Source organism: Zalophus californianus, chromosome 6 (genome assembly GCF_009762305.2).
Source record: "Zalophus californianus isolate mZalCal1 chromosome 6, mZalCal1.pri.v2, whole genome shotgun sequence".
Classification (NCBI taxonomy): Eukaryota; Metazoa; Chordata; class Mammalia; order Carnivora; family Otariidae; genus Zalophus; species Zalophus californianus.
The window spans coordinates 103,374,979-103,402,974 of record NC_045600.1 but is presented as its reverse complement, the minus strand read 5'-3'; the positions used below and the strand labels follow the sequence as shown (position 1 = coordinate 103,402,974).

General features: G+C 46.8%; 1 protein-coding gene across 22 annotated transcripts; it reads right to left on the bottom strand.

Annotated features, from left to right (window-relative positions):
• Positions 1-394: 394 nt before the first annotated feature.
• Positions 395-27,996, bottom strand: TPM1 (tropomyosin 1). 22 transcript variants are annotated; one of them, XM_027569443.2, is made up of 10 exons: positions 27,732-27,948; positions 26,879-27,004; positions 26,549-26,674; positions 14,634-14,767; positions 12,227-12,344; positions 10,862-10,932; positions 10,025-10,100; positions 9,492-9,554; positions 9,132-9,201; positions 395-1,281 (listed from the first exon to the last, which is right to left on the bottom strand). In XM_027569443.2, the coding sequence occupies exons 1-10, from the start codon at positions 27,843-27,845 to the stop codon at positions 1,199-1,201; spliced, it is 981 nt and encodes a 326-aa protein (XP_027425244.1). In that variant the 5' UTR covers positions 27,846-27,948; the 3' UTR covers positions 395-1,198. The 22 variants fall into 22 exon arrangements, with proteins under 22 accessions (XP_027425244.1, XP_027425228.1, XP_027425231.1 ...); XM_027569428.1 differs by lacking the exons at positions 395-1,281; positions 10,025-10,100; positions 26,879-27,004 and adding exons at positions 6,004-6,199; positions 7,634-7,712; positions 10,530-10,605 and having other exon boundaries at positions 27,732-27,996; XM_027569425.1 differs by lacking the exons at positions 395-1,281; positions 26,879-27,004 and adding exons at positions 6,004-6,199; positions 7,634-7,712 and having other exon boundaries at positions 27,732-27,973.

The following is a 27,996-nucleotide window of genomic DNA, read 5'->3' as shown; positions in this document are numbered from 1 at the left end:
TAGAGCAATACTTTTAAGTAGAGTCACATGGCTGGGGGACAAGAGCTTGCTTGGTGCATTCACTCACGATCTGATGTGTGTGGGCTAAAGACTTAGCTAAGACTCGAGGGAGAATCCCCCAAACAGTACAACCCCTGCAAAAACCTGTGTGTGTGTGCAGACGGGCGCCCATAACATGGAGAAAGGCTTTTGGAAAGGGTCTTTCCTGCTGGGTTGTAACTGTAACAGACCTAAGGGATGCCGCCTGGAGTGATGGGGGGAGGATGACACACAAAACCCAGCTTCCCCCGATCTCTGGGATACTGTTTTAAGAAACCATCCATGAGGGAAGGTAGGTCAACCACACCATCCGGAGTTCACAAAGTAAAAAGGTACAAATGACAGGACCACCAAATTTAGAAAATGTCCTACAATGTGCATTTTATTCCATACCATTATACAATGTTTACATATAGTTATAACTCTTAAGAAAATGTTTCTTTACCAATTGTACGTAGTGCCTAAATCTTTAACATGGAGAAATGGAGAGTGGAAATCCACATCGAATGCTATCCTACAAGTTGTAATGAGCCACAAGTGTGCCAACGAGAAGGAGATAAAAGTCTTACAAGAGCAGCGTGCCTTACAAACCCTTGGCTTTAGTGAATTCAGGCATACAGGACCCAGACTCATCTCATAGTAAAACTCAAGACAAAATAAATTAGTGTTGGACAGAATTCTAAATTGTACAATATTGAACGAAAGACCACAGTGGGACTTTTTGTTTAAAGTAGCACCAATCCACGCCTGATTGCGTTTTCATCATTAATCTGCCTGTTGAATACATCGTTGGCACTTTGAGTGGAAATCTTTCTGCTTTAGTGAGGATTCCTGGACTGGCTGAGTACACTGGGTTGCAAAACTCTTTATGAAGTGTGGCAACGGCAACCTGGGAAATGGCACATTTAAGTCATTACGGCCCTGCCATGGGCTCACGCGCGCGCGCGCGTGTGTGTGTGTGTGTGTATGTGTGTGTGTGTCTTCCCCATCCCCTGACCTAGCTGGTATTTCGTGGCTGTTTTTCTGTGACAGTGTAAAAGTAAATAAAAATGCGTTTAAGGGGTTTTATGGTAAGCACGGTGTTTCCAAACAAAACAAAACAAAACAAAATAAAACAACAAAACAACATGAAAGAATGTGGTCGCAGCTAAGGAGGTTTTCACATGTTGTTTAACTCCAGTAAAGTCTGATCCAGCATCTGATGCATACTAAGGTTTTCTTCTTTGGCATGAGCCACTTTCTCTGTGGTGGGATTAGAAAATTAAGTCATGAATAGCTGCACTTTGGACACAGCGGCGGTTTGTACATTTAGGCAGGCAAACATAAGTCACAAAGATGAGATGATTAGGACAGGCATGCTGGTGAGGTATTACTCATTTCCAGACAAGGACCCACAAAGGGGGAAGACGTCTTTGACCCAAAGGAACTACAGGCACAGCAGGCTCTCACAGAGCGGTCGGCTGAACCTTCACCAAGGGTCCACTCAGAATAAAGCGCCGGTGGGGCTTGGCGGAGGTCCACGGGCCGTACGCCGTGGGGACAGGGACGGGTACCTGCAGCACTGCAGTTAATACAGCAGACATTTCTGACTTACAGGCAGGTAAAGGTCTAGGAGCTGTGTTGTAACACAATCTCACAGAAGACAAAGATGACATAAGTAGGTTTTCTGACAACTTTTAAAACGATTTATTTCTGCTGCTCATTAAAAAAAAATGAGTATCAACATATTTCATGCACACTTCAGTAGGACATTCTCTTACTATTCTTATAGTGTTCTATTTATTATTAGCATGACATTCTCACCAGGTTCCAACACCACCACAAGACGGAATAAAAGCATACCTTTCAGACAATCAGGGACTTCTGACATGAGCTTCTGTTTTCAAAAGCTATTTTGCCCAAGCATAGGTACACTTAATCAAACACTATACCAGATATTATGAAGTTAGGAATATGAATACGTAATAGCTATGTGTGTATACATATTATATATTGGATCCCATATATAATATATATATGTGTGTATAGTTACTCCTCTGCTTTGGCTTTCTAACTTAAAGCAGGACTCAGTTCTCTGTAGGAAATAGAATCAGTTCAAACAAGAGGACCTGCGATTGCTGAATTGTTATAAATATTTAATCCATATACATATACGTAATTTTACCACAAAAGCAGTTTCGGGGTTTAAAGATAACTTAATTATTCCAGATATAAGAGGAAAATGCAGGTGAAGCCAGCTTTTCAGCTAATCCCTTCCATGTACAATTCTGCAGAAAGCAAGTGTTGTCAGCCCTATTAGTTGAAGGTATGGCAGTCTTAGATTTCCTGCCCATGGCCTCCATTCCTAGAATTCAGCCCAAGCTCTTTCCCACTTAAGTTTAATCCTCATTCAGGGCCAGCTTTAGTTGGTTAGTTAGGCGGCGGTTTTGCTCAAGTTGCTGGTAGAGTTGGTCTGGACAGGTCAGCAAGCAGGTTAGCAGAAGAGAGGAGGCAGAAGGAAGAGAGGTTAGCCAGACTTGGTAAAGGAGTTAACAGACAGCACACAGAGATACCTCGGGTCACCTGCCGAGCAGCTCACCCTTCCCCGGTGGTCAGCTGTCCCGCGCCCAGGCAGGGTGGGCAGTAAAGGCCTGGCAGACTTAGGAAGAGCCAGAATTTTTCTCTCGGTGGCCGCGGAGGGAAAGGGAGTGACAGGGGCGAGGGAGAGAGACAAGAGAGGGGAGATGTTCCTCCTGCACCTTACTAAAACCACTGTGTGAATGAGCCACATGCAGTTTCTGGCAACAGCCCGAGCGTCATAGTGGAGAACTTACAGTGAAACCTCAACCTGCCCATTTTGCCCACCTCTTCCCAGAACCCCTTTCATCTGCACTACCGGGGCTGGCTTTCCTTTCAGGAAGTACCGAGAGGGGGCCCCCAGTGGCTGCTGCGTTTACAGTCCTTGAAACACAGAACTAAGCTCCCTGTCCCTCCCCCAGTCACCACCATACAGGGTGTTACTCTATTCAAACAGCAAAACCAACAAGCACTCATCTCCACACGAAACAGACTTAAAATTCATTTGCTTACTTCTTGAAGAGAATGGCATTCATGCATGGTGCGAGATGGAGGTGTAGAGAGTGAACAAGATCTCAAACATCCACAGGGAGAGCAGTGCAATGTCAATTTTACACAAGGGCATACAATCTGCTCACATGGCAGGGAGGCCAACCACAGGTGTCAGGCTGTATCTGACGGCCCAGGGGATGCCGCCAAAATGACAAGAAGCTGGCACTTACCATGAAAAGCAGGAGGATATACAACTGGTTCGAATGACAGTGACAACCTGGACCCAGAAATTCTACTTACTTATCTTGAAAAGCTGACAATCCTACCCCTGGGGAGAATGCAACCATCCAGCCTCCGGCCCCCAGGTGTGTCAGGAAATTAATCAAGTCTTATTTCAGCTCCCTCTCTTTAAGTGGTAGGAGATGGGGGGAAGATGCCATATGCACTAGGCTTTCTAGCTTGAAGTATCTGCTACCTTGTCCTCTTTGCTCATCCACATTCTCTGGATATTCAAAACACTAGTCAAATGTCACCTTCTCCATGTAGCTCCAAGTGTACACCATCTGTGAGTTCAGACACGCCTCACTCCTCTACCTTCCAGCAAGGCGGCCAGCTCATCAGGGGCAAAGAACACTTCCGGCTCATCTCTTCACATCTCCACTGCCTTCCACAGTGTCTTGTGTAAGGGATGTGGCTCTGGGGTTGCAAAGCTAAACCCCACTGGCACATTCCCATTACCGCATGTGGGGTGATCGCCATGGGCAGGCAGGATGTCTCAGTTTGCTGAGTCCATGTCCAGCCAAACTGGAATGAAAGAACTTTAGGGAAACCCTGGAGAACCCAGAGAGTCGATGTGAACTCAGCTAAAATGACAGATGTTCCTACCACACCCCCCCCTTTGGACCTGCTCCACTGCAGCTGCCATGGAGCTTGTCTGCCCGGGGGGCCTGAGGGCAGGGACCAGAAACAGTTACACATTTGGAAGGGTTTTCCCCTCCTGTCCTACCTCCCAGACATCTGGAACCTCTAGGGCCCAGATTCAGCAGTGCTTTCTGTTTGATCCTACTAGGTTCTTGCAGTAGCAACAGCTATGGTTTGGCCTTCTGAACTAGAAACCTGGGCCCTGACAATTTCTGGACAGAATCAAGTCGCTATTGATCCTCTTGTGAACCCATACCTTCTGGGGCTCGTCTAGATTTGCCTTCCTAAACCGTTAGTTTCCCATTTCCCTTGGAGAACGTTCTTACAGAGAAAGTGTGAAAGTCTCTGGAAGGGTTTCCAAAAAAGAAAAAAAAAATGTGCCTCCAGAATTAACGGCACATCTGCTCAGAACTTTTAGACTCCTCATTTTGTCTATAGCAGGAAACAGGGTCGCTCAGAGAAGGGCCCACTGTCACTAGGAATTAAAAAAAAAAAAAAAAGGATAGGAATTATAGTCAAAAGCAGACCCAATGAGGCTTAGGGAGGAAAAAAATCCATGAAATTATAGAAGTCTACACCCTCAAGGGAAAGACAGTGACTCCAGATTCTAAATTTTAGAGAGCCTACTATAACACTATTAAAATACTTTAATTTATTGTCCTCTTAAAGACTATTCTTCTTCTGCTCTGAAGTCTTTGTAGAGTGAATGACATTATTTTCAGTTTGTCTAAATTTATTTGAGTATAGTGGTATATATCAACTCTCTCAGACTAACAAAAACAGATGAAAATCACCCACATTTAAAGCACAGGAGAAATAGAGCCAGACTGTTGAGGATGCAGAAATGCTGGGAATTAAGAAACAAAAGTCCATATCATTTTAAAGTTCTAATTTTGAAATGTGTTTCTCTTTGAAAATCACTTAGCTGCTATTTTTGAAGTGAACCAGTAAAGCCTAAATAAAATATAACTCTATTCTGAACAATTTCTACTAACTTCGCTTTTAGGGAAAAGAAAAAAAAAAAAAGAATAAACTCCAACGGCTATCTTTAAAAATGCCTACAAATAAAGGATATTACAAAGATTATGTACATACAAACCCTCCTAAAAAATACGTGATGTCCTTAAGGGCACAAAAATGAACCTTGACTTAAATGTTATCATATTTAGAAAACTAAGGGGTGCCTCGGTGGCTTAGTGAGTTAAGCGTCTGCCTTCAGCTTAGGTCATGATCCTGGGGTCCTGGGATCGAGCCCTGAGTTGGGCTCCCTGCAGAGCAAGGAGCCTGCTTCTCTCTCTGCCCCTCCCCACAGCTCGTGCTCTTGCTCTCTCTCCAATAAATAAATAAAATCTTAAAAAAAAAAACAACAAACTTAAGATGTCATTTCATGATCAAAATGAAGGTGGCTGAGTAACGAATATACTTTTAACAAGCTTTAATGGTTCTTTGGCCTGTAAAAGGATGACCTACAATAACCTCAACTACCACCGTCAGGACACAAGTAATTTTTTGAGATCCCGGTATGTGAATTCTTGGCAGTGTGGGCCGCTAGTTAGTCATGTCCCAGCAAGCAGGGCCACCTCAGCATCCGCACAGGGGGCTCACCACATCCCACACCAAACCTCTGGCAGAGGAAGACACTGTTCAAGGCACATCTTCTCACTTCAGCAAGCAATGTCCCCTGTGCGGATGTTCTCAATGAGGATTATATACCAGAACCATCACCCTCTCAAAAACACAAAACAAACCCCCCCACCCCCACCGAGATGCCCAGGCCTCACTCTAAACTTTACAAACCAAAACTCTGAGAGGGACCCACGCATGAGTATTTTTTAAAAGTTCCGTATGGAACTACTGCTTTAGAAACTTTTAATGTTCAGCATGGGGGGGGGAGCAGCCAAAAACTAACCCTCATATATGTGAAGTAGATTTGTAGTTTTATTCAGTGTTGAAACAAAAAATGTCAATAAATAAGTAAAGAGAAGAGCAAACAGAAACAGCTTGCACAGTGTTTATTTGACACTGAAATGAAGAGCTTCTGTACAATGGAAAGCAGTGTGCCTGGCCCTGAGGCAGGAGGCTAAAGGAACGAGCCAGGTCAGCTGGAGAAGAGACAAACTGCAGAGCTCAGAGAGGTGGGACAGCCAGCTTGATGAAGGGGTCTCGGGAGAAGTGAGGCAAAGAAACTTATCTGCATGAGGAGAAAAGGTGGGAGAAAAGGAAAACAAAGTGGCACAATGGAAAAAAGGAAAATCAAACTAACAGAGGAGAGCAGCACCTGACACACAGACCAGAAGCAGACATGCAAAACCCGCTGCCAGCTGCACCTGCAGGAGGATGCCCATCCTCACCCGCCAGCGTTGGGACCCAAGGCCAGCATACGCCCCTCCGGGCGACGGGCCATTGCGAAGAAGACCCAAGAACAAGAGTTTAAAAACAGACTTTAAGCTAACCCACCTTTCAGAATAGTTAATCGTACACAATGTCACGAGTTTTCCCTTTAGAATCACCACATTTTAGCACTGGAAAAGACCTTAGAGACAGCGATTCTGATTCATCCCGCATTTACAAATGAGGGAAAGGAGCATGGAATTCTCTTTACTTTCCATGGGGACAGTCAATGCATCTCATGGTGATGTGGAGATTCTAGAACCTGTGAGGCGGCAGGGACAGGCCACACCCTTCAGGCTACCATTTCCCTGCATAGGTGGGTCTGCAAATTTCCAGCTTACATGGAATTCAGTGCCATATTATTAGAACGAAGGGAACCCTCTGTGGAAAGCTCCAGGTTAGAATTTAAAGAGGCAGAAAAGTGTGATGCTTAGGTTTAGTTAGTAATATGCGGATTAGTTGTATATGCTCAAAACTCTCATGAGAACAAGGGATCTACTCCAACTCTCACTGCCTCATGCAGTTAAAAGTGGGCATTAACTCCCGAACTCATACTGGGCAATCAGGGTTTTATTTCCCAATTCTTTGACACCAGTTGTGGTGTTCGTTGTGAATATTTCAATTCCTTTTATCTAAACACAGAAAATTAAAGGCTCTGGTATTCAGATGAACCATTTCTCTCCAGAATTCTTAAAAGCGAGGAAGAGATGATCTCTCACAGCACCATTTCTTAGGCTGTACCAGATCAATTTCCTCTCAGATCATCAATAACTGGACTTAAGGAACTTTAGGGTTCCTTAAATTTATAGATCTTTTACAAAAATGGTCATATTGTATTTAACTGAATCTCAGGATACCAATTTTTTGGATATTTCTGGCGAAGTTTGTGCACGATGGCATGGCCTTCAATTTTACTTGAGCCTAGTTTGATTTCCTAAAAGGGTAGCTCTCAAGTCCTTCATATTTCAGTTCACTGCTTGGTGGGAACAATCTAGCTCAGAGATTGTGAAAGAAACAGATTCTGAAAGGAAAATGATTTGTACAGAGAGACTTAATCTGCTTGGCTTTTATATTAGTAGAATGTGAACAAAACCAAACTATCCTAGGTGATGCAAAGAGAGTAAACAGAAAGGTGTGAAGATGGAGCTTCTGGAAGTACAGAAGGGAGCAGTGGTGAGTTTATCGTATTAGCATGAGGGCACGGATGTGAGCAGGCAGGGTGGATGACATTTACATGGAAGTCATATCGTTGAGAGCGTGGTCCAGCTCCTCGCTGATGGCTTTGTACTTCAGTTTCTGAGCGTACAGCTCGTCTATGACCAGGAAGTGGAAGGCAGAGGTGCAAGGGCATGGAGAGTGATCAAGAGATGGAGGGTGAGCAAGGGTGGCGCGGACGCCATCCCGACACAGCAGCAAGAAAGGGGCAGTGCATGAAGGAAGTGGTATCGCAGCAGGTGGCCAATGCAGGAGGCGTGCGTTTTGTTTTTAAATGAATTGAAACAAAAACAAAAAGAACAAAAGCCATTAGAAAATAAAACAAGAAAGACCCAATATGAAAATCATCACAAATATGGCTGGTAGAGCAGTAAACCATGTTAAACCCTAAATGAAACCACAGAAGGCTGTCCGCTGGGTAGGTGACAGCACACCTCTCCCATCTATAGCTCCATTTTCATGGCACTGGAGCAGTCAGCCACCTGCGACTATAAACAGTGGGGAAAATATCCAAGGGCAGTGTTTTGGAAGAACAATTTGTGTCTCTGGTCTGTCATCCTGATCTGGCTCCGCCTTCCAACCACTGACTTCCTGGCCAAACTAGCCTCCTGGAATACTGGTTTCTGAGTGCCCTGTGAGTTGCTAAGCTACCCTGCTCCTGGCCTGGGGGGCCTGAGAAGCGAGGGGAGCCACACGTTTAGGGTGGTACTGTGCCAAGTCTCCAGTTTAGTCTCTGTAATGAGGAGGGTTTCATTCTTTGCTGCACTCCGGCAGATTGTTTTGCAACCATCTGTCACCCTCTCTTCCCCACCAGCTTGGTATTCATCAGCACCAACGTCCAGTGCCTTCACCAGCCCCTTCTGCCTTCCTTGTCCATTTTAAATATTTCCCTGTCTGTTCTTTTTCATAGCTGACCCTCCACACGCCTCAGAGTTCAACATTTAGGATTTCTGTGAGACAAAGGTGGGTGTTACTAAAACAAAACCTACACACCTGAGGGGAGAAAGGCTTAAATATAATCTCAAACAACAGTGTCCTATTACCCCCACACCCCTTTCAGAATGTGGAGCACTTGCCAAGATATGAAGGGCTTAAACCCAACCCTTACATTGGATTCTTACTTGGAAGATGAGTTTTGTCTAAAAACAAATCCATGCCACTCTGACAATTAGGAGGTATCACTGAGTAGAAAATACGCTAGTCGCTCTCACCTACAACCACCTCACCCACAATGACAAATAAACCCGCCACACTTCTCAGAGTGTGAAGTCAAGCCGGATGGCATCTGCCGTTACAGAGAGACGGGCCTCGTCTAGTGGCTAGCAGTCATCTGGTGAGCAGAGGACTCAGGTTCAAGAGTTTAGGAGCCACAGAATGAAAACCCCAAAGGGCAGACAGGAAGAATGTGCAAGAGCAAAGAAGTGTATCAAGGAGGATGCATTTGGATTGGAAAACTGCTTTGTGAGGTCAGTAGTCAACCATAAGAACTAACTAAAAAATAAAACTTAAGATCTTACCTTCTAAGTCATCAATGCTTTTCTCCAACTTAGTTACTGACCTCTCCGCAAACTCAGCCCGAGTCTCGGCCTGTAAGGATGCCATTTATTTCAGTCAGAATTGGGAAGTTTTACATCACTAGTAGCTACAAATATAGGGAGAACTAGAGAATGAAAGTCAAGCACAGCACCCACAAAATGGGTGTGGAACGGAGGGCCTGTCAGTCCGTCACCAACACAGCACATTAACTCCAGGACCACCTTTGAATATTCCTGACTGGGCTCACCATACTTTTGAGACGAAGCAGCCCTAACCAGCTCCATAAAAACGGGACTCAGTTAAAATCCAGTTGGCTTCATCTAAAACACTCAGAGTATTACCTCCTTCAGCTTGTCAGAAAGGACCTTGATCTCTTCCTCGTATTTGTCTTCCTTCTGAGAGTACTGTAATGAGAAAGAGCATTCCAGATGTCAGGCTACAGCTCACCCTAACCTCAGGTCTTCAAATACAAAGAAAGTGCCAGCCCAGCCAACAGATGCTGAGGATCTCCTAGAGGAGGTACTGGAGCCTCTGATACCAAATGGCACGCTACAGTACGTTCTCTGTTCTCTTGCCCTATCGTGTTACATGGCACAAGAACAAGATAACTCGGCCACGTGGCGCTTGGTTTAAATTGAATTGTTGCCGACGGACTCACCTACTCAACATAAAATATGTTCTCTAGTAAAAGAAAAAAAAAAAGAATCTGTTATCCAATAAACATCAAGAAATCACCTCACAATGATGCCATTTGCTAAATAAAATGCCTAAGGGACTCCTGCTTTCATCGGCGGGGCCTCAGACGAGAAAGAGTGCGTGCTTTTTGAGCAGCTCCTACAAGACGCCTCTCCCCCACACCGTGCTCCTGGCCTACCTTCTCAGCCTGAGCCTCCAGTGACTTCAAGTTGTTCGTCACAGTTTTCAATTCTTCTTCAAGCTCGGCACATTTGCTAACGTTTTCGATCAGAGGCAGAAAGGGTGGGAGACAAGCCCAAGGAAGGAGGAGAGAAAAAGGAGAGGGAGGGGAAAAAGTGAGAACTGAGTCCTAGAGAACAAAGGGCTGCCTTAAAGTAGCCAAATCGTCAGGTATTAAAATGCTCCATTTTGCCAAGGACACTGCCCCCAACCTTGCAACAGCACCAAGGCAGGGTGACAAAATCCAACAATTCTGAAGTGTGATAATTTGGCTTCTTTTTTGGCTGCACCAAAGAGCATTTATGAAGGAAAAACAAAGGAGTATAAAGGACCCAAAGAAAGCATTTAAAGCAAGATAGAAGACAGCAGAGGGTGTCGTTATACCAAACGAACCAGTAGACACTGGAAGCTGAAAGACGTCTGGGTTGCAGTTAAACCTAAAACCACACATGAGCCATCAGTACCTTATCCTCTGCAGCCATTAATGCTTTCAAGGTCTGATCCATTATTCTTAATTGTTCTTCCAGCTGTCGAACTTGGCTGTTAGTGGACACAGGAAATGCACAAGGCCATTCTCAAAATCAGTGTGCAGGGAAGGCATGCAGTGATACACGCATTCATACAGACACCCCACACAAGTCCTCCGTGTTCCATACTCGCAGCTCATCCATGGCAGATGAGCGCAGGAGGAGCCCGGAGCTGAAACAGGTAAATGTGCAGCTGCCAGAAGGTCATGCTGTTTAGTCACTGCTCTGGAGCACCCCACACACAGGACACCGGCACCGGGCCCGCCTACCTTTCTGAGAGCTCAGCCCGCTCCTCCGCGCGTTCCAGGTCACTCTCGATGATGACCAGCTTACGGGCCACCTGCAGCACGACAAACACAACACACACACACACACACACACACCATGGGGCTGGCAAGCGTTAAGTAAGGGGGCAGGGTATGGAGGCGGGTACTGGATCCACCAGCCCCTAGACGTTCTTACGGACAAATCAGATGGCCCTTTTTCTCGTGGGCTGGAGAGAAGCCACCCTCTACCAGGAGGGCCGATGGAGAGTAGACCAGAGGCTTCTGCTCACAAAGACCAGAATGGTTGGTTATGAGTAGGCAGTCTCATTTTAAGTCTGACCCAGGTGAAGTCCATATAATTACACAGCAGCCAGCCAAAGTGTGGAAGGAGGGAGAGAGATAAAATTCACAATCTCAAAAATAGCAGCATGCTGAGACATGCTGCATTTGATGCTGTAAAGGTAGGGGCTGCCAAAAAACACTGAAAATACTCCTTAGAACTCTGTCAATTTAGAGCTCTGTACCTCAACCTCGTCTTTGTGGAGGAGGTTAAAAATAACACCAGAACAGCAGCAGAAGCTAACATGGGATGGGCTGGTAAGGTGACTAATGAAGTCAAGTCGGTGTTCAGTGGGGGAAAGAACCTGGGGGAAGAAGGGGTCCTCGGAGCGTTTCAAGGAGAGTAATAGTACTAAGAATAATGGGGTGGTCGTAATAATGATGATGATGATGGAAAAAAGTAGTGTCAATACCATTTCAAGATAGCCATGATACATTAAGGGAAAACTAAAACAAGTCATATTAGCTTTGTTATCATAGGAGGTCGTTCTCATGGGGACATGACCAGAAGCTGATTCACTGGTGAACCTCTCTTGACAGTGGGATTCTACCATCTTGAAGAGAGGATGGACTGAAAAGGGCCTCTTGACTCTACACGGCCTTCAGTGCATGGACTGTGTCTCTATGCTGTGCGAACGGGGTGGTGTTAGGCGAATCACACCGAAGAGTGGCCTGCACGGTGACAATACGAGAGGCTCTTTCTACAAGGGACAAGAGGCCCAACTCTCCCTTCTCCTGGCCAGAGGTCTTTGTCCTGGTCTGGGGGTGGCCAAGGTGGGGGATCATGGGGGAAGCTTCAGTCCTTCTCAGTGCTATGGACTGGCTTCATGATAAAGCCTGGGATCCCTTAGCAGGATCAAATCAGAACTGTTTTCTGGAGACAGAGGAACTCTGCCTTCTCAAAACCACCCATTTCCACCAACAAAGCAGATCGTTTCACTAAAGAACACAAGGCTGTAAGCACTGCTCCTGGCCCCCACCGAGGCCACTGCTGGGAAGTCCGTGAGGCTTTGGGCCCCAAGATCTGACCTCTTCATACTTGCGGTCGGCATCTTCAGCAATGTGCTTGGCCTCTTTCAGTTGGATCTCCTGAATTTCCATTTTCTCCTCATCCTTTTGGGCTCGACTTTCAATGACTTTCATGCCTCTGAAAAGAAAGACGAGCAGGAAGACCCAAGGTTTAGAGGAAACCAACGTAAACCCACACTGCACTGCACTGGTTTGTGAAGCTTGGTATAACTGACAGACCCAAATAGAGCATAGAGCTGCTTTTACTTTCCAAACCATGAAGCAAGAGTTTCCAGAGCTGAAGACAGAAAAAGCCACACACTTCTCTGTTTATTGTGAATGAACCCTCACTTTCAATAATGGTGAAACTGTCCAGGGATCTAATGTTAAATGAAAGGTACCATGTCAGGATGCTGTTTGAAACTGCGAGGCATGGAAACAGGAAAAGCCAACATACTTTACTTGCTATATAAATAATGGGATTTTTTCCTTCTCCTGGTGGGAAGCTTCAGCTTGAAAATGGACCAAAGTTATAACAAAAACAAATTTGTCCTCATGTATTTCTTCCTATAAAGCAGGTAGCTATTCTTAGCCCATTAGCTACAAATATAAGTATCAGATTGAACCATATGAAATTGCTGATACTTGATGACATCAGACCTGTAAAAATGGCAATTTCCTAAGGGTCAACCTAATACTTTAGATAAGAAACTATGAATTTTGCCTTTAATAGAATACTTTCATACTAGAGGTGTTGAGAAACGGACTGATACCAATGTCTATGCTGATATGTACGTTTGGATCCCACGGTGTTAAATTTTGGAAAATGTTAATTGTTCTGTGATATATTACAGTTTTATGGATAAAGTCATGTTAAAATGGGATTCATTTAGCAAAATCTAAGCAGACAGTTCAGATAAATAAGCCACTATTTTTTGATGAAGTGCTACGGTATATATTAGAAGACTGAGATTCGAGTCTTGGCTTGGCCATCAATTCGCTGTGAGACTCTGGGCAGGCCTCATCAACTGCTAAGCCCTTGTTTTCTCATTTGTAAAATGAGGGGCCTGGGGTAAACGACCTCCAAATTCCTTTTTACCACCAAGTCTAACATTGCCAGATTGCCTTTTAGGTTCACTAACAAGTATATTTCAGGAACAATCAGCCACAAAACCACTGGTATGTGTGTACTGTAAGAGATGATGAGTCATCCTGAGGAATTCCAAAACTCTTGGTTAGGGAAGAAACAATAAGCAACAGTGAATAATGAGCTGGAAACTTTAGCTTAAAAGCTTCTTGAATCTTCGTCTGAAATGACTCTTTATCCCTGGTGGCAGGGAGCAGAAACTCACTTCTATCCAAGAGGGAGAAATGGAAAGAGTGATTGGCTGCATTCACCTGCCCGGGTCACAGCACGGATCCGCACTCCCAGCGTTCTGAGCCACCACACTACTCTCTCAACCCTCCAGCAGGAGAACTCTCTTTAGTCTCGTGGAGTTGTTCCTGGAATAATGCTTCTGTGCAATATGAATACACGAGCTTGAGAGGCAGAGCACACGAGAAAATGCCTTCTAGAACACATGGAGTTGTGCTGGGCTATATGGCCGTGGTTTTCCTTTACTACCACAACGCTGAATCTTAGAGAAGTCAGTCAGGTAGAGCCAGGTTACAGGGAGCGGGCTCAGAATACACAAGTATCCGACTGTATTGATGTGCATGAGTGTCTTATCAGTGTTACTAAGTCCAAAACAATTACTTTCACAGATCATATTTCTGTTTCATCTGTGCTTCCTTTTCCACTTATTTTTTGAGTTATTTGACAACTGATAGGCCCAGTCCCCTTTGCATTTTTTTTTTTTTTTTAAAGATTTTATTTATTTATTTGAGAGAGAATGAGAGATAGAGAGCATGAGAGGGAGGAGGGTGAGAAGGAGAAGCAGACTCTCTGCTGAGCAGGGAGCCCGATGTGGGACTCGATCCCGGGACTCCAGGATCATGACCTGAGCCGAAGGCAGTCGCTTAACCAACTGAGCCACCCAGGCGCCCCCCCTTTGCATATTTTAAAATAAAGTTTATCTTTTAAAAAATGCCTAACTGCTCTGTGGTCAGCAGGAATGAAGGAACCGATAGGCATCCCTAGAATATCTCATTTTAATGTCCCTCTCCTTTGCTGGACGGTGAGCTCTATGACAGCAGGAATAGGATCTTTCTCTTCTTTGTAACCTTGGGGTTTAGAATAGCGCTTGGCACACAGGTGTCCCACTCATGTTAAACGAACAAACCTAGTAAAGTTATACCTGGGATCGACTGAGGAAATGATCCCACCAAGGGACTCTAAAACTCTTAAGCCCCAAAGATCAGGGAAGCCCCCCGTCACACCCAGAGGAGAGGCTGGTGTGGAAAGGTGGGCTGGGAGAGGTGCGCTCACCTCTCGCTCTCGTCCGCGGCCTTCTCAGCCTCCTCCAGCTTCTGCAAAGCTGTTGCCAGTCGCTCTTGGGCACGATCCAACTCTTCCTCAACCAGCTGGATGCGTCTGTTCAGAGAAGCTACGTCGGCTTCAGCCTAGGCAGAGAGAGTGAAAGGTGCTTCAGACCAGGAGAGAAAGCGAGGGCAGTGCCTTCAGGAAGTGGCGGAGCCTGAAACACCGATTTCAGACAGGAAGCCTGGCCCTGTGGGGAGCTACCTCCAGGTGCACCACATGCCCCGGTCCACTCTGGAGTTCTCGGAGGCGTGGCTCCATTGATTTGATACAGTGAACGCACACACTTATGTGTTTACAAGTCTACACGCACCATTTTCAGCAGCCAGAGGGACTGTGAGCAAGTGCTCTCTCGCTGGGTTCCTTTCTTCCACAGAACTCCACACTGGCCCTACCTGACTGCCCAAGGAGCGCTTCAGGACAGCCACCTCACTCACCGGGGCACGAGGGCTGGACAGAGGCGAGACTTACCCAGGCTCGGTCGCACAAGACAAGAGCAGGACAGCCAGAAACCAGACTCAGGGGTCTGCATTCTCCTTTCTCCTGGCCACTTGCTCAAAGGAGTCTTATAAAGGAACTAAAATGTTTAAAAATTCAGCTGTTCTAAGATATACACCATACAGATGCAACGAAATCCAGTGACCGCCCTTCCCCCACCCTCTTCTCAGTGACCCCTGCAGAACTTGGTCATGCTGGAGCAGGGCCAAGACAAATTTCCCATGTATTTTTGAGATAAGCTTACTGGCATTTCTTACAAGGTTACTACAAGAAAAGTTTCAAACTCCTTAGAAGAAAAGCAGTATAGAGACTACTTTTATTGGTATCTGTATCTGAATTAAGATGTTTCTTTTTTGGGGATGCAATGATTACCTACTATGACAAGCGCTGGCTACTATGAGCCTCAGAACACTTGTAAGACTGTGATGGTCCCTCATATACACTGCATTAGGGTCTGTTTAAATACTATGCATGGAAGTCAGCAAGCACTTACTAATCAGGTACCATTTCCTCATCCGCATCCACTTTGAATATGTGCTTATCATGGGGTGATAAGGTTTTCAGGGCACTTTGAGAATTTTCTAAAAATTACAATACATACATACTTAGGCACCCATGTGATTTCCTTCTATATTCCTGTCTTCTTTACTCAATAGGAAGCCTCTTATATGTAGGGAGTCACAGTTCTCTGCACACAATATGGGCTCAGTAAATGTCTACTGAATAAAACAAGTAAAATCAACCTAATTTAAACAAAGCAACTTTCTTAGCTCATGGACCCATGACGAACACAGTTTGATAGGCACATGTAGTTAGAGAGAGGCTGTGATTATGGCCTTGAATGAAATGAATATGAGAACATCCAGCTCTTTGCTCATCAGGATTTGTAAAATTTTAAATGCCAAGTTTTGTCTGGAAAAGAGGTGATTAGGGCATCTCCAACCATGGTGAAGGACTCTATAAAAAATTCAAATACACTTTTATCTCATCAAAAATTAATTATGTAATAATAATTGGCTGACGGAGTCAGGGAATAGGGGAAAAGGGAAACGGATCTGAGGAGGACAGTTTATAACCACATTGGCCTACAAGGTATATCCTTACTGGGTTCTGCTAAGTCTGACCAGCTGGTGAGTATGGTTTTTTCTAGAGGAGAGGTGAGGGTAATAGGGACAATACATTTCTTACATATAAGGAACTGTCTTTTTAGCTCTATTTTTAAAAAATTGGTACATTTAGGGTATACTCTGGGTCAGGTCTGCTTTGTTCACTTTTCTGTATTTTCCATTTCCAGTAAAATTCTATTCCCTTTATGAACGGGGTGGGGGGGTGGGGGGGGAGATTAGCAAGCAAGTTGCAAAGTTGAAAACAAAAATGAACAGCAAAAACAAAAATACCATAGTAGATTGTCTATGTCATGTACTCAAAAGTATTTTTCTCCCCGCCTTCTTTATTATTTCTTTTAATATGAAGGCAAATATCTTTGTTACAGGCGCTATGGCCAGAGAAATGTCAACAAGATTTTCCAAATGTTTTCTTGTAGCCACCACATTCTAAGTTTCTGCTTTGTGTTTCATCTGGGCCCCAATCTTGAGAACTTCCTACTCACAGAAAGAAGACTGTTTCTGCTCTAAGGAAAGGACCTTCTGGGTGACAGGGCAGTCTAGGTCCTCATGTGGCTGAGGCACCAGAGAATAAGGAGACCGTACCCCATGCTCGTTCCTGCCTCTGTACACAAGAGCTCCCTACCTGAGAGGTCCACCACATCAATCTGTATCTTCCCTCTTACTGCCTCTCACTCTAACTATTCCCTCCTTTAGTTCTAGGCCCTGTTTTATAAATGTCACTAACTCTTTCCCTGGGGGCATGTTATAGAAACATAAGACTTCCTGACATTATGGGTTGTGTCCTATAGGGCCTCATGCAGGGTTTCATATAGGGCACCCAAGCCACAACTGGGAATGGAGGTCCACTCTAGGAGCTAGGACTGTTCGCACACAGAGAGCAGACATGTAGGTGGGTCACAAAATGGGGTCTCATCTGTTTAGCTGGAAGAGTCCCTAGGCATCGTTCAGCAGTTCCCACAACTGGCTGAGTGTCAGAATCCACTAGGAGGTGCGCGTTAATAATGCAAAGTTCTAGGCTCCATTCCTAGAGATTCTGATTCAGGAGGGAGGTCAGAAGGGAGGGCAGGCATCTGCAATATAAATAAGCAACCTGTTCCATTCCTGCACCTTCCCCGCCCCACCATCCACAGAAGCTGGCTAATCCTGTGGGAACCACTCTTTGAGCTCTCCGTTCAAAAGAAAGGAGAGGGATCTTTGATCCAGACGGCTGACTTTGCTCAGGCCATCAGTGGGAGACAAGACTAAAGCCCCAGTTGCCTGGGTCCTCGTGTGTGGGCTCTGTCACTTCTCATGGCCTCCAGGGATCTCCGGCGCTTTCTCTCTTCCTATGTCAGAGTGGGAGGTCCTCTACAGCCTCCCCTAACACACAAAAGAAAGGCTTCCGTGACAGAGGCCAACCAGGGCTAGAAGAGTTACTGTACTGAATATCATCCACTAAACAAGTCCTCTCAGTCCTTTCTGAAATACGGTGTGGTATTACATCAAAAACCTCATCACAGGGGCGCTTGGGTGGCTCAGTCGTTAAGCGTCTGCCTTCGGCTCAGGTCATGGTCCCAGGGTCCTGGGATTGAGCCCCGCGTTGGGCTCCCTGCTCGGCGGGGAGCCTGCTTCTCCCTCTCCCACTCCCCCTGCCTGTGTTCCCTCTCTCGCTGTCTCTGTCAAAAAATAAATAAAATCTTAAAACAAAACAAAACTTCATCACATAGCACTCATGGGTGACCCCTCCCGTATGGACACAGAGCATTTGCTCTCAAGCCGGGAAGCCAATACCTGCTGCCCCTGAGGTTTCCCAGGCAGGCACAGGTGCCTGTAGGCTCCAGTGGGGACCTGAGAGCAGTGTCTGGGGTAAGTCTATCCCCATGAAAGCTTTCCCTGGGAAAAACCTGGACTCTCACTGGCTTCTCAGGCCCTACCATACTGGTGTAGTCACAATGCTGTTTGGGTCCCCAGAATTCAAATTAAGTTTAATTCCACAAATGAATTAAGAGCACTTCTTTCTCTTATTTTTAGTTGCACATGCGTGTGTGTGTGCGCGTGCATGCATACGTGTATGTGTGTATTTGGGATTTTGCCCTGTTCAAAAGGCCCCTCTCACCTTCACTAGCTTTTATTTGTGGTGTTTTCTAAGTTCTGAGGTTTATTTAGGTATTCTCTAAGGCTCCTTTCATCACAGAACCTGGGCAGTCTACTTAAGATTTAACCTGCAACTGCCTCTGCCAGTACAAGCCCACAGCCAAATGAGTATCTGTTATTTTAAAAGCACATATAAGTAACAAGGCTTTTGGGAAGGGTCTAGACCCCAGACGCAGATTATCTCCAGGCATGGAAATCACCCTTTGTGTGCTGGGTTAGCTTCTTCTAACAACGGGCCCATGTGTTGACACTGCTGGTAGAGTCTTTCAATTTGGGATGCTGGTTTCTTTTATTTCAAAAGTGCTATTGTGTCCCAGCATGTAATGAGCTCTTCAGAAAAGAGACTGCTATATTAGCAAAGGCTACCAATTATCTTCCTGCAGATCTGTTGTTAACCACCAGGTACTTTGCAGTTGCGCCTGCCCTGTCCCCTCACCCAAACCAAAGGTACTAGTTACCTACACAGAAAACAAGGGCAGGCACACCACTGCCCCCCACCCAACACGGCACCACACGGAAATCAAGGGTATGGCCACCACAATACAGCAAAATATTACTTCAAATCTGATTTGAAAGAAAACTTTTATGAGGCCTACATTTTCATGAAATCCAGATGTCTTGGCCAATACAACTAAAAAAAAAATAGCAATGATGTTTGTTTAAAAAAAAGTATTCTAGTTAATACTAATAAGAAAAAAATACTTGTAGGAAAATAACATGATAGCCTAAAAAGTGATCCTCTGGAATATGTTTTCAAAGCCCTGCCTGAACCACAGTGGAACATGGGATGATCAAAGGTCGGGCATTTTTATTTCACGCAAACTGTAGTTACACAGAGGTTTCACCCAACTTGCTGTGTAAGACCAAGTGACTACAGCCAAGTTAAACTTCTGCCCTTATATGGTAAGGAAAGGGGGAAAAAAACCACTGATGACATTAAGGGGCACTCCCATGGATAACAGATAAACACAACCTCCTCTATCTGTGCCAAAGCCTGTAATTTATGAGGCATATTTGTATAATGAGGGAGAACGGACATGAACAGGGCATTGTAGTGCCCTTGCCTTGCCTACATATGAAAACAGAAATCATGAGTGTATATTCCAGTTACTGCCAGGAACTGGGGGCGCCAATGTGAGCACAAAGCACACTCTCGAGCCTCCTGGTTTCAGAGATATTTACCAACTCAAAAGTGGGACAGGGCAGGAGAGTTTTGCAAATTGGTTATTTCCCACGATTTAATAAAATTACCAGTTAAGAACCTATAGGCTATAACTTTAAGTCTCCTTGTTTGGGGGATACCACCCAGAAAGGGGGAAAGACTGGCTCCTTCTTGCTACTTTTTCCTTTGAGGATGACAAAAAACATACAAAACCCTAGTGGGTCACAAGACCCAGAGTCAATCATTATATCAGGCAAAGTATCCTCATTCCAACAGTCTGAAGGGCCCACACACCTTGGAAAAACAAACCAGTAGGAAATAAGCAATAGCCAATTTTTCCAAGGTAAGTGCTGACATAATTGGGCCAATTAACTATAGCATGTCCAAACTTTTGAGAATCAGAATTTAGGGCCAACTCTCCAAATATTTTTTGCAGTGGCTCAGGATTCTGTCACTAAACCTGTATTCTTGCTGCCAAGATAAACTGACTAAGCTTAACTCACAGCTCTGACAACTACCAAGAGGCCACCTTCAATAAGCTCTCAGTTCCAGTTGCAGAAGTCAAAAACAACTCTCAATCTGAAACGGTCTCTTCAATGGTTTGATTCAGTCCTCAAACCGCTATCTTAAAAAGGTTCTGTCTCGGGTCACCTGGATAGAGTTTTTCAAATTACTTAAAAAAAAAAACACGAAAACAAAAAACGGAACCAATTAAACCCCTTTAAATACAACACTTTGAAAAGAATGAAAACATCGTCTTTAGCTGACAGGCACAGGAAGGCTACTGTCATGAAAACGATGCACAAAAGAGAAGAGGAGTGTAAGAGTAACAACGTGCCCTTCATGAAATTAATCTTCTGCTTCTAACCTCAATCACAAGGCGCTCCTGGATAGGACCACATATTCCCTTTCTTAGGAGGGTGAGGGGAGTCCTACTGACTTCTGCCACTGACATCACTTCAACCAAACAGCTTCTCCAGTCTGCCCATGTCCTCTCTCCAAGTTCCAAAAGAAAAAAAAAATTGATTAAAAGCATTTATATGGAGTGGTTTCAGATGTAGTGAAACGAGCAGGCCATTTTTAAAGACCCTCTGATAGGTGGTGAACTGAAGGCAAAGGGGCAATGAGCAAAGCCAAGTGCTGTGCAGTTTTAATACCAGCTGACACTTAGCACTCCCTCTGCTGTGCCAAACACCCCTGTAACTTCTTTACACATACTTAATTCCCTTCGCCACCTCAATAGGCACGTGTTAGTATTATCCACATTTTAAAGTTAGGGATCTGAGACACTGAGAAGTTAATTTGCCCAGGGTCTCAAAGGTAGGAAGTAGCGGAAGCCAGAATTCAAATCCTGGCAGTCTGGGTCCAGAGTTCTCATTCTTATCCATCATGTTCTATTAGTTTTAAATGGTTCAAGGACAGCGGCTAGCCAGAGAGGGAATTGGAATCAATTTATTGCCCTGTCAAATTCAGACACATCTATGCAGTCTCTGCTGACTGGTACTGAAGAAAATTATCTTTTGCTTATTAATTTCCTGATTCCCGTCTGTATTTTATCTCAAATTTCCTCTAGTTAGGGCTTCCTCCTAAGAAAACCCATTTGCTTCTATGCATTTTATGCAAAACAGGTCTTGAAGTTTCTGCAGCCAGCCATATTGCCATTATCAACACCTAACCAATAGGATTTATTCAACTCAGAATGGGTCCATATTAAGCACAGCTGGACACCATATTATGCTTGTCATTAAATTCCCAAGGTGTTTTAGTATCCTGATTTAAAACACACACTCAAAAACCAACAAATAGTAAATGCCTGAACTACCTCTGAAATCCTCTTCCTGTCTGTTGGATACATTTGCCTTAGGAGAAAGGAAGGAAGCTACCAGGTATTACATTCAACATGGGGGAGGGGGAAGCCAGCAAGAGAACACACCCAGTCATTGTGGATATTAGCCAACTTTTTTCAATACTCGGTAACAAAGGAATGTCTGTATAAGACCACTAGGGAGGAGAGATGGTTAATACAAAGGGAACGGTGAACGGGTCTCTTACTATTGAGTCAGAACCTGGCGCTGTCAACGTCTCAACCACCACAAAGAAACAGGCTTCCAGAAAACCAATGGTCAATGGGGACGGTGGAGTTTAGCATTCCCAGGCCCTAAAGTCTGGCAGTACCCCAGACTTGCCCTGTCAGCGCCCCTTTCCAAAGGAACGGATTTCCCTCTTCCCTCCCCACCCTTCGAGTAAATAAGGCTAGCAGCGCAAAGTGCACATCCCGGGGGACCCAAGACACCCGGGCCGAATGCAAAAAACCCCCAAATAGAGCCCTTTCTGGGAAAGTGCTGCTTCCAGAACCTTCTCAACACCACTCCTGCTTCCCCTCGGAGCTTTTACTTTAAACCAGCTAAGATGGAAAGGACTGAAAAGAACAGGCAGGGCCGCTCCCTAGAACCAGACGCCAGCTGCCCCAGGTGCGCCAGGTGCACGCCCGGAGGCGTGGGGGCAGGGGAAGGTGGGCTCTGGAGGGCTCTGCACCTCGCAATGGGCCCGAGGGCGGCGGAGGCGCCTCTGGGTGGGGGTGGGTGGGCGATGGGTGGGTCCCTTACGGTCTCCCTCAGCTTCCTCTCGTAGTCCAGCTCGCGCTGCAGGCTGCCCGCGCGCTCCTCCGCGGCGTCCGCCTGCTCCTGCAGGCTCCGGATTTTCCTCCGCACTGCCTCCAGCGAGCTGCTTCCAGCCATCGCTCGGGGCGGCGGCGGCGGCGGCGGGCTGCGGTGGGAGAGGCCGGCTGCTGCGCTCCGGCCGCCACTGCCGCACTCCTGAGCGCCCAGCCGCCCCGCCCAGGCCGCGCCGCGCCGCGCCGCGCCGCGCAACGGCGGCGCCCCCAGCGGCCCAGGACTAGCCCGGAAGTGGTGGTCTCCCGGGCGGCGCAGGCGAACCGCAGGCGGGTGCGCGAGCGCCGGGGGCGGGCACAGCGGGCGGGGCGGGGCGGGGCGCGCGCCGCGGTCCCCGGGAATTTGCAAACCGGGGAGATACTGCGCATGCTCGTGGCATCCAGGCGGGTGGAGGCGGTGGGCGCGCTGGGGGACACCTGGAGAGCTGGGCACGGCCGGGTGGCAGGCCAGCGTGCCAGGGATTTTACTTGGACTCCCAGCGCCCCTCCCTGGCTCCACGTTGACCCAGGGTAACGGACCTGGCTGTTAAGGGCGACGGTGCCGCCTACTGGCGGCGGAAGCACCGCACTCCGGAGTTCTGGATTCCCAAGCCGGGGAGGGAGAGAAGCTGAACGAGGGGTTTGGGGCCAGAATGTGTCCCCAGAGGGACCTAAAGAACCCCAGCACGCAAGGGCCTAACCACAACAACCTTCCTCCCTCACCAAACTCGCGAAGTGGAAGCCACTAACATATTGCATTGTGATTAAACCTCCTTCTAAATGCAGCCTTCCTAGGTTAGAATCCGGCTCCTAGATCTCTCCTGGCTGTTGACTTTGGTCAAATAACTGGACTTTTCTGGGCTTCATCTATAAAAGTGGGGTTAATGGTACTACTTTCCTCATGGGGCTGTGGCAAGGATTATGAAATCATACAAAGCACTTAGCACAATACATTGTACATAGTTAAATGATCGCTTTAGTGATACAGATGCAGGCACTGTCTTAAGAGTCAGGCGGGGGCGCATAACCAGCTGTGTTCTCAGGGCCCGGAGCCTCTTTGGGGCTCATTTTCCTTTCCATAAAAACAATCATTTCGAGGGTCCCTTATACTTACAAACTTCTCTGGTTTTAGATCAGCCTCAGAGATCTTCTGGAATCCGACCAATTCTGGGCTGGACTGAGATGCCTTTAAAAAGGCACAGCCGTGAAGGCTACAGAACCCTATGAGAGCCTCTGGCTACAGCTGGTTGAAAACCCAATCTCTGGGAACCGTCCTCTGCCAATTCTCCCACTGGGCTGATTTTTAAATGCCTTTTAAGTCTCACGGCTCTCTTCCTCACCTTTCTCACAGGAGGCCCTTCAAGTCAATTTCTGATGTGTTTAAGTGTGGGAATAATGAAGGATAAAAAATATACTTGACACCCCCCTCCTCCAAAGCCCTAACAACGACCCTCCTCCTTTGCTTTCCCCCACTCATTTTCTTTGGACTTTGTCTCAGTCTCTGCTAAGACTCTCACAAACCTCAGCATGTGCCCTCACGTCCTGTAGGTGGAGCCTCTGGCTTTGTTTCCACACAGTTCATCTGGTCAGGAGGAAGGTTACAAACTCCTCCCCTAGAGGAGTACAGACTGTGGGCCTCCAACTTTGAAGGTGGAGGAAGGGGGCGTCTGGGGGCCTCCAGGAGGAGCCAGGGAAACTGCCCGACACTTGCAAGTGCTCTCAAGTGCTCTAGGCAGCCAACTAATGACTTAATGTCCTGCTTTTCAAACACCTGGGAAAGATAGTTTCAGGTGAGTTCATTTTCATGCTGATGTCATTATACAAGAGTTTAGGGCAGTTCTCAACCTTGGCTGCACATTTAAAAAATACTAATGCGTGGGTTCCACTCCCATAGATTCTGATTTAATTGACCTGGGGTGCAGCCTGGATTAGGGCTTTTAAAACCTCCCTAGGAGATTCTGTTTACGTAAGGTGGGGAATTACTGATTTAGGAAGCAAAAACCTACAAGGAATAAAGACTCACATACTGCAAATATTAGATACATCACAATTATTGGGGAAGGAGTTGGGGGGCCAGAGAGAAAATGGAACCTTTGATCCCCTTCAGGCTCATTTAGGTGGAACACCAAAAATTTCACACCAAAACCACCAAGGTGCTACCTTGTGAATTACAATCTTTCAAGCTAGAAAGACCCCCTCCTTCTGGAATAAGATATGTAAAGTATGTTGGTAAATAAGTAGAAAAACGTTTTTAGTAGTAGGAAAAAATGAAAATGTTTTTACACTGGTGAGTAATGACAGTAAAGTATCCTCATTCCAAATGTAGTATGAAGCTACCTCAGGAAGCTGACCTACCTCCCTCTTTCTCTAGTGATATCAGTCTCTTTCTCCTTAAGTCTTGGCTATTTTTACTAGTTAGGAATCACTTTAAATATAGCATTTCTTCACAAATGTTCTTCAACATCCCTACAGGTTCCAAACAACCTAAAATGTCTTAAAAGGGAAGACGATCAATATACTACAAAAAAAAAAAGAAAGAAGAAAAAAAAAGAAAAGTACCATATTAGGGACAGTTTTCCAGCAGGAAAAAAAAGAACCAAAACAGTTTCGAAAATTTCCCTCCCCTGCTAACCACGCCCCCCCAAGGTGGCTTTAAATATCCTCATTTCCACTTCTGCCCCACCTCATTCCAGCATTCCCTTAAACGAGACTTTTCCGTAAGGACATGATAGCACTACATAGTTAATAATTACGATCTTTTTTCCCTTTAAGAATTGTAGTAGCTTTTTTCTCCTTCTCTTGCCTTCAGTCTTACTGGGCTATTTTCAAATTCTCTGCATTCTTTTCCTTATAAGGAATATCTCTCCTTGATCTATCAGCGGCTCTTTTGAAAAAGCTAAATAAACGTCCTGCTGGAGAATTTGGGGGAGACAGACATCCTCCATTTAACCTTATACGGAGCAGACATCTGATCTACATTATACAAAGCAGGCGCCGAGTTATGTGTGTTTTTTGGCTCTTTTTCTAAAGCCAGGTAGTTTGTAACTTTAATGTTTTAGCTAAGTCAGTGCTTCTCTGAACCCCTTTCCAATAATCTTGATGGTCATTGAAATACTTTTGTCTATTCTAAATGTCCTATGTCTGGATTTCTCATTTACAAAGCATGCTTGGAGATTACATTTTAAGCCTTTCAAGCCACAAAAAGCCTTTACTGGTTTCAAGACCCAAGACCCTCCAGCAATTTGCATTTTACTCTCATACAAGAAATTCTGCCTTTGTGCTTGGTAGTTCAGCTTCTGGGCACAGCTTTCCCCGGTGCTCATACATTCTTGGAATTGTTACTAACGTCCCAAGGAATTCTTTCCTAATTGGGCCTCTAGCCTTAATGAGCTTCTACAATGGAATCCAACAGTATGAAAAGAAGTCGTTCCTTTGGAAATCTAATGCTTGGCTTGACTTATGGGGCAGAAGAGACAGGCTCTTCAGCGAAAAAGATTCCAAAGTGCAGTGGACAAAGTGCTGGTAGAGTTTTTGCAGTATGTGCATCACCCCTGAAACTATGTGGTGGTTGTCAGAAGGCTGACAGGTGGGGGTGGGGCAAGCAGGAGGGGCAGGGGGCAGTTAGCTCACTATACCATATAAAGCACTGAGCTATATATAACTCCCAGGGTACTTTCAGGATCTAGTGCTGTCAGACTGCAGACCCAAGCAAGTATCATCTTCCCAGGCAGATCTTAAGGGCTGGATTAAGGCTTCCCTAGTGAGAAAGGAAGCCTCAGGGGTCTCTGCACTCCAACATCAAACTCAGCCTAATAAGTAAAAGTAGCACCATGCCATTGCTTCAATTTAGAGGCCAGGTCCTCTGTACCCTGATTAGACTCACCATGGAAAACCAGGCATTCCCACCCACCTAAGGCGGCAAAGGAAAGTAAAGAAAACCAGGCATTCTGTTTGCACAAACCTTGGTGATGACACCTCAGAGGTTTTCTGCCACCAGGGAGGCAAGGTTCACCTCCAGCATCCAATTTCAGCCACTCCACTCCCAGCTTTTCACCCGCCCACCTCCACCCCCAGGAGTGGGGTAAAGAAGGAGAAAAAGAGGAGTGGATGAAATATAAATGAATGTGTGCAATAGAAGTCGGAGGCAGCATCCAGTGCTCTGGGCCATGTCAGGGCTGTGTGCGGGTGTCCAGCAGGAGGAGGTGGCCCTCCTCCATTGCTCCTTGGCCACTGTGGTGACCGCAGAGTGGCCACCGGGCAGGAGGTGAGGGAGGTAGTGTGTGCGTGCACTTACGTCTGTGGCCTTTTTCTCCGCCAGCTCCAACTTCTCCTGGGCATCTTTGAGAGCCTCGGAGTATTTGTCCAGTTCATCTTCGGTGCCCTTGAGTTTCTTTTGCAGCGACACCAGCTCATCTTCCAGCTGGGAGTTGGCCGTGGGGGACGGGGAGGGGTGGGGGTGGGGTGCAGCAGGCAGCGTGATCCCGCAGGGGAGGGGTGTGGGTGCACAGAACCAGAAGGACAGGGACAGCGGGAGAGAGAGAGAGGGCAAGACAGGGAGGGAGAGAGAAAGAGAGAGACAGAGTTAGCCATTCGTGCGCCGCGCCACGCCGCGCGCCCCGGGTACCTTGGCGGCGGCCTCATCCGCGGCCAGGAGGCTGTCCTCCGCCTTGTGCAGCTCCTCCAGCACCCGGTCCCGCTCGTCCTCCGACGCCCGCAGCAGGTTCTCCTTCGCCGCGATGTCCTCCTCGAGCTGGGGGGTGGGGCAGCGGCGGGCGGGCGCGGGCGGCCGGCACGGACCGGGTGTTAGACACACACACAACACACGAGCGCCTGGTTGGCTGGAGCCCCTCGGCTTGGGGCGCCGCCGACTTGGGGTTCAAGGGTCTCTAAGTAACCTCTTCTCTCCCGAAGCTGGAACCGCACTGTGGCCCACCCTGCACCCCCAACTCCCGCGGGACGAGGCCTCAGCGGGCTCAAGTCCACAACTGGGGGTGCAGAAAAACGCCCCTGTCTCCCTGACCTTCGGGCCGTACTCTCTATTCTGTCCCATCTTTGTTCTTAGGAAAAAACTTCAAGACCACCCGCCCCCCGCGCCCAGTCTCTGTCCCGGTTGTATTCTTTCCAGTCAAAAGTCCAGAAGAATGGGTAACACTTTCTGGACTCGATTCCCCTCATCCATCCCCCCCCTGGATACAACATTGATCCCCGATCCTGAGAATCAAGTGCCTCTAGGACTTGAGTTGACTTCGCGGACTCTGGGAAGCAGAGGAGGAAAATAAAGGTCCCCAGACGAGACCAAAAAGTTAGAATAAGCCCGAGCCTTGCTCTTCCCCTCTCCCTTCTCAGTTGCGCGACCCTGGTGGCCCAGGAGTGGGGGGCGGCTCGCCCCCGTCCTCGGAGTGAGCGGCCGGGAAGGGGTGCCAGGCGCCCAGGGCTCGGGGGCACCCGGGCGGGCGCAGGGCCGGGGAGGTGCAGACCTGCTTGCTTCTGTCCTCCGCCGCCTTCTTATCGGCTTCCGCCTGCTCGGCTCGATCCAAGGCGTTCTCCTTGTCGAGCTTGAGCATCTGCATCTTCTTCTTGATGGCGTCCATGGTGGCGGCGGCGAGGGGCCCTGGGGCTGCGGCGGGAGCGGCGAGGCGAGCGCGCGGTGGGGCGGCCGAGCCGGAGTGCGAGCGCGGAGCCGCCTGCTGCTCCCAGATATGTACTTTCCCAAGGGGGCGACCGCATTCCTCGAGACAGCCA

Bases quoted from the DNA above. Each gene is read 5' to 3' on its own strand.
- TPM1 (XM_027569443.2), bottom strand. From the start codon at position 27,845: ATGGACGCCATCAAGAAGAAGATGCAGATGCTCAAGCTCGACAAGGAG. The intron at 26,675-26,878 runs GTACCCGGGGCG...GCCAACTCCCAG, and splicing joins CGGATGAGGCCGCCGCCAAG to CTGGAAGATGAGCTGGTGTC. The intron at 9,202-9,491 runs GTAATACTCTGA...GCATCCTTACAG, and splicing joins TTTCTGACAAGCTGAAGGAG to GCCGAGACTCGGGCTGAGTT.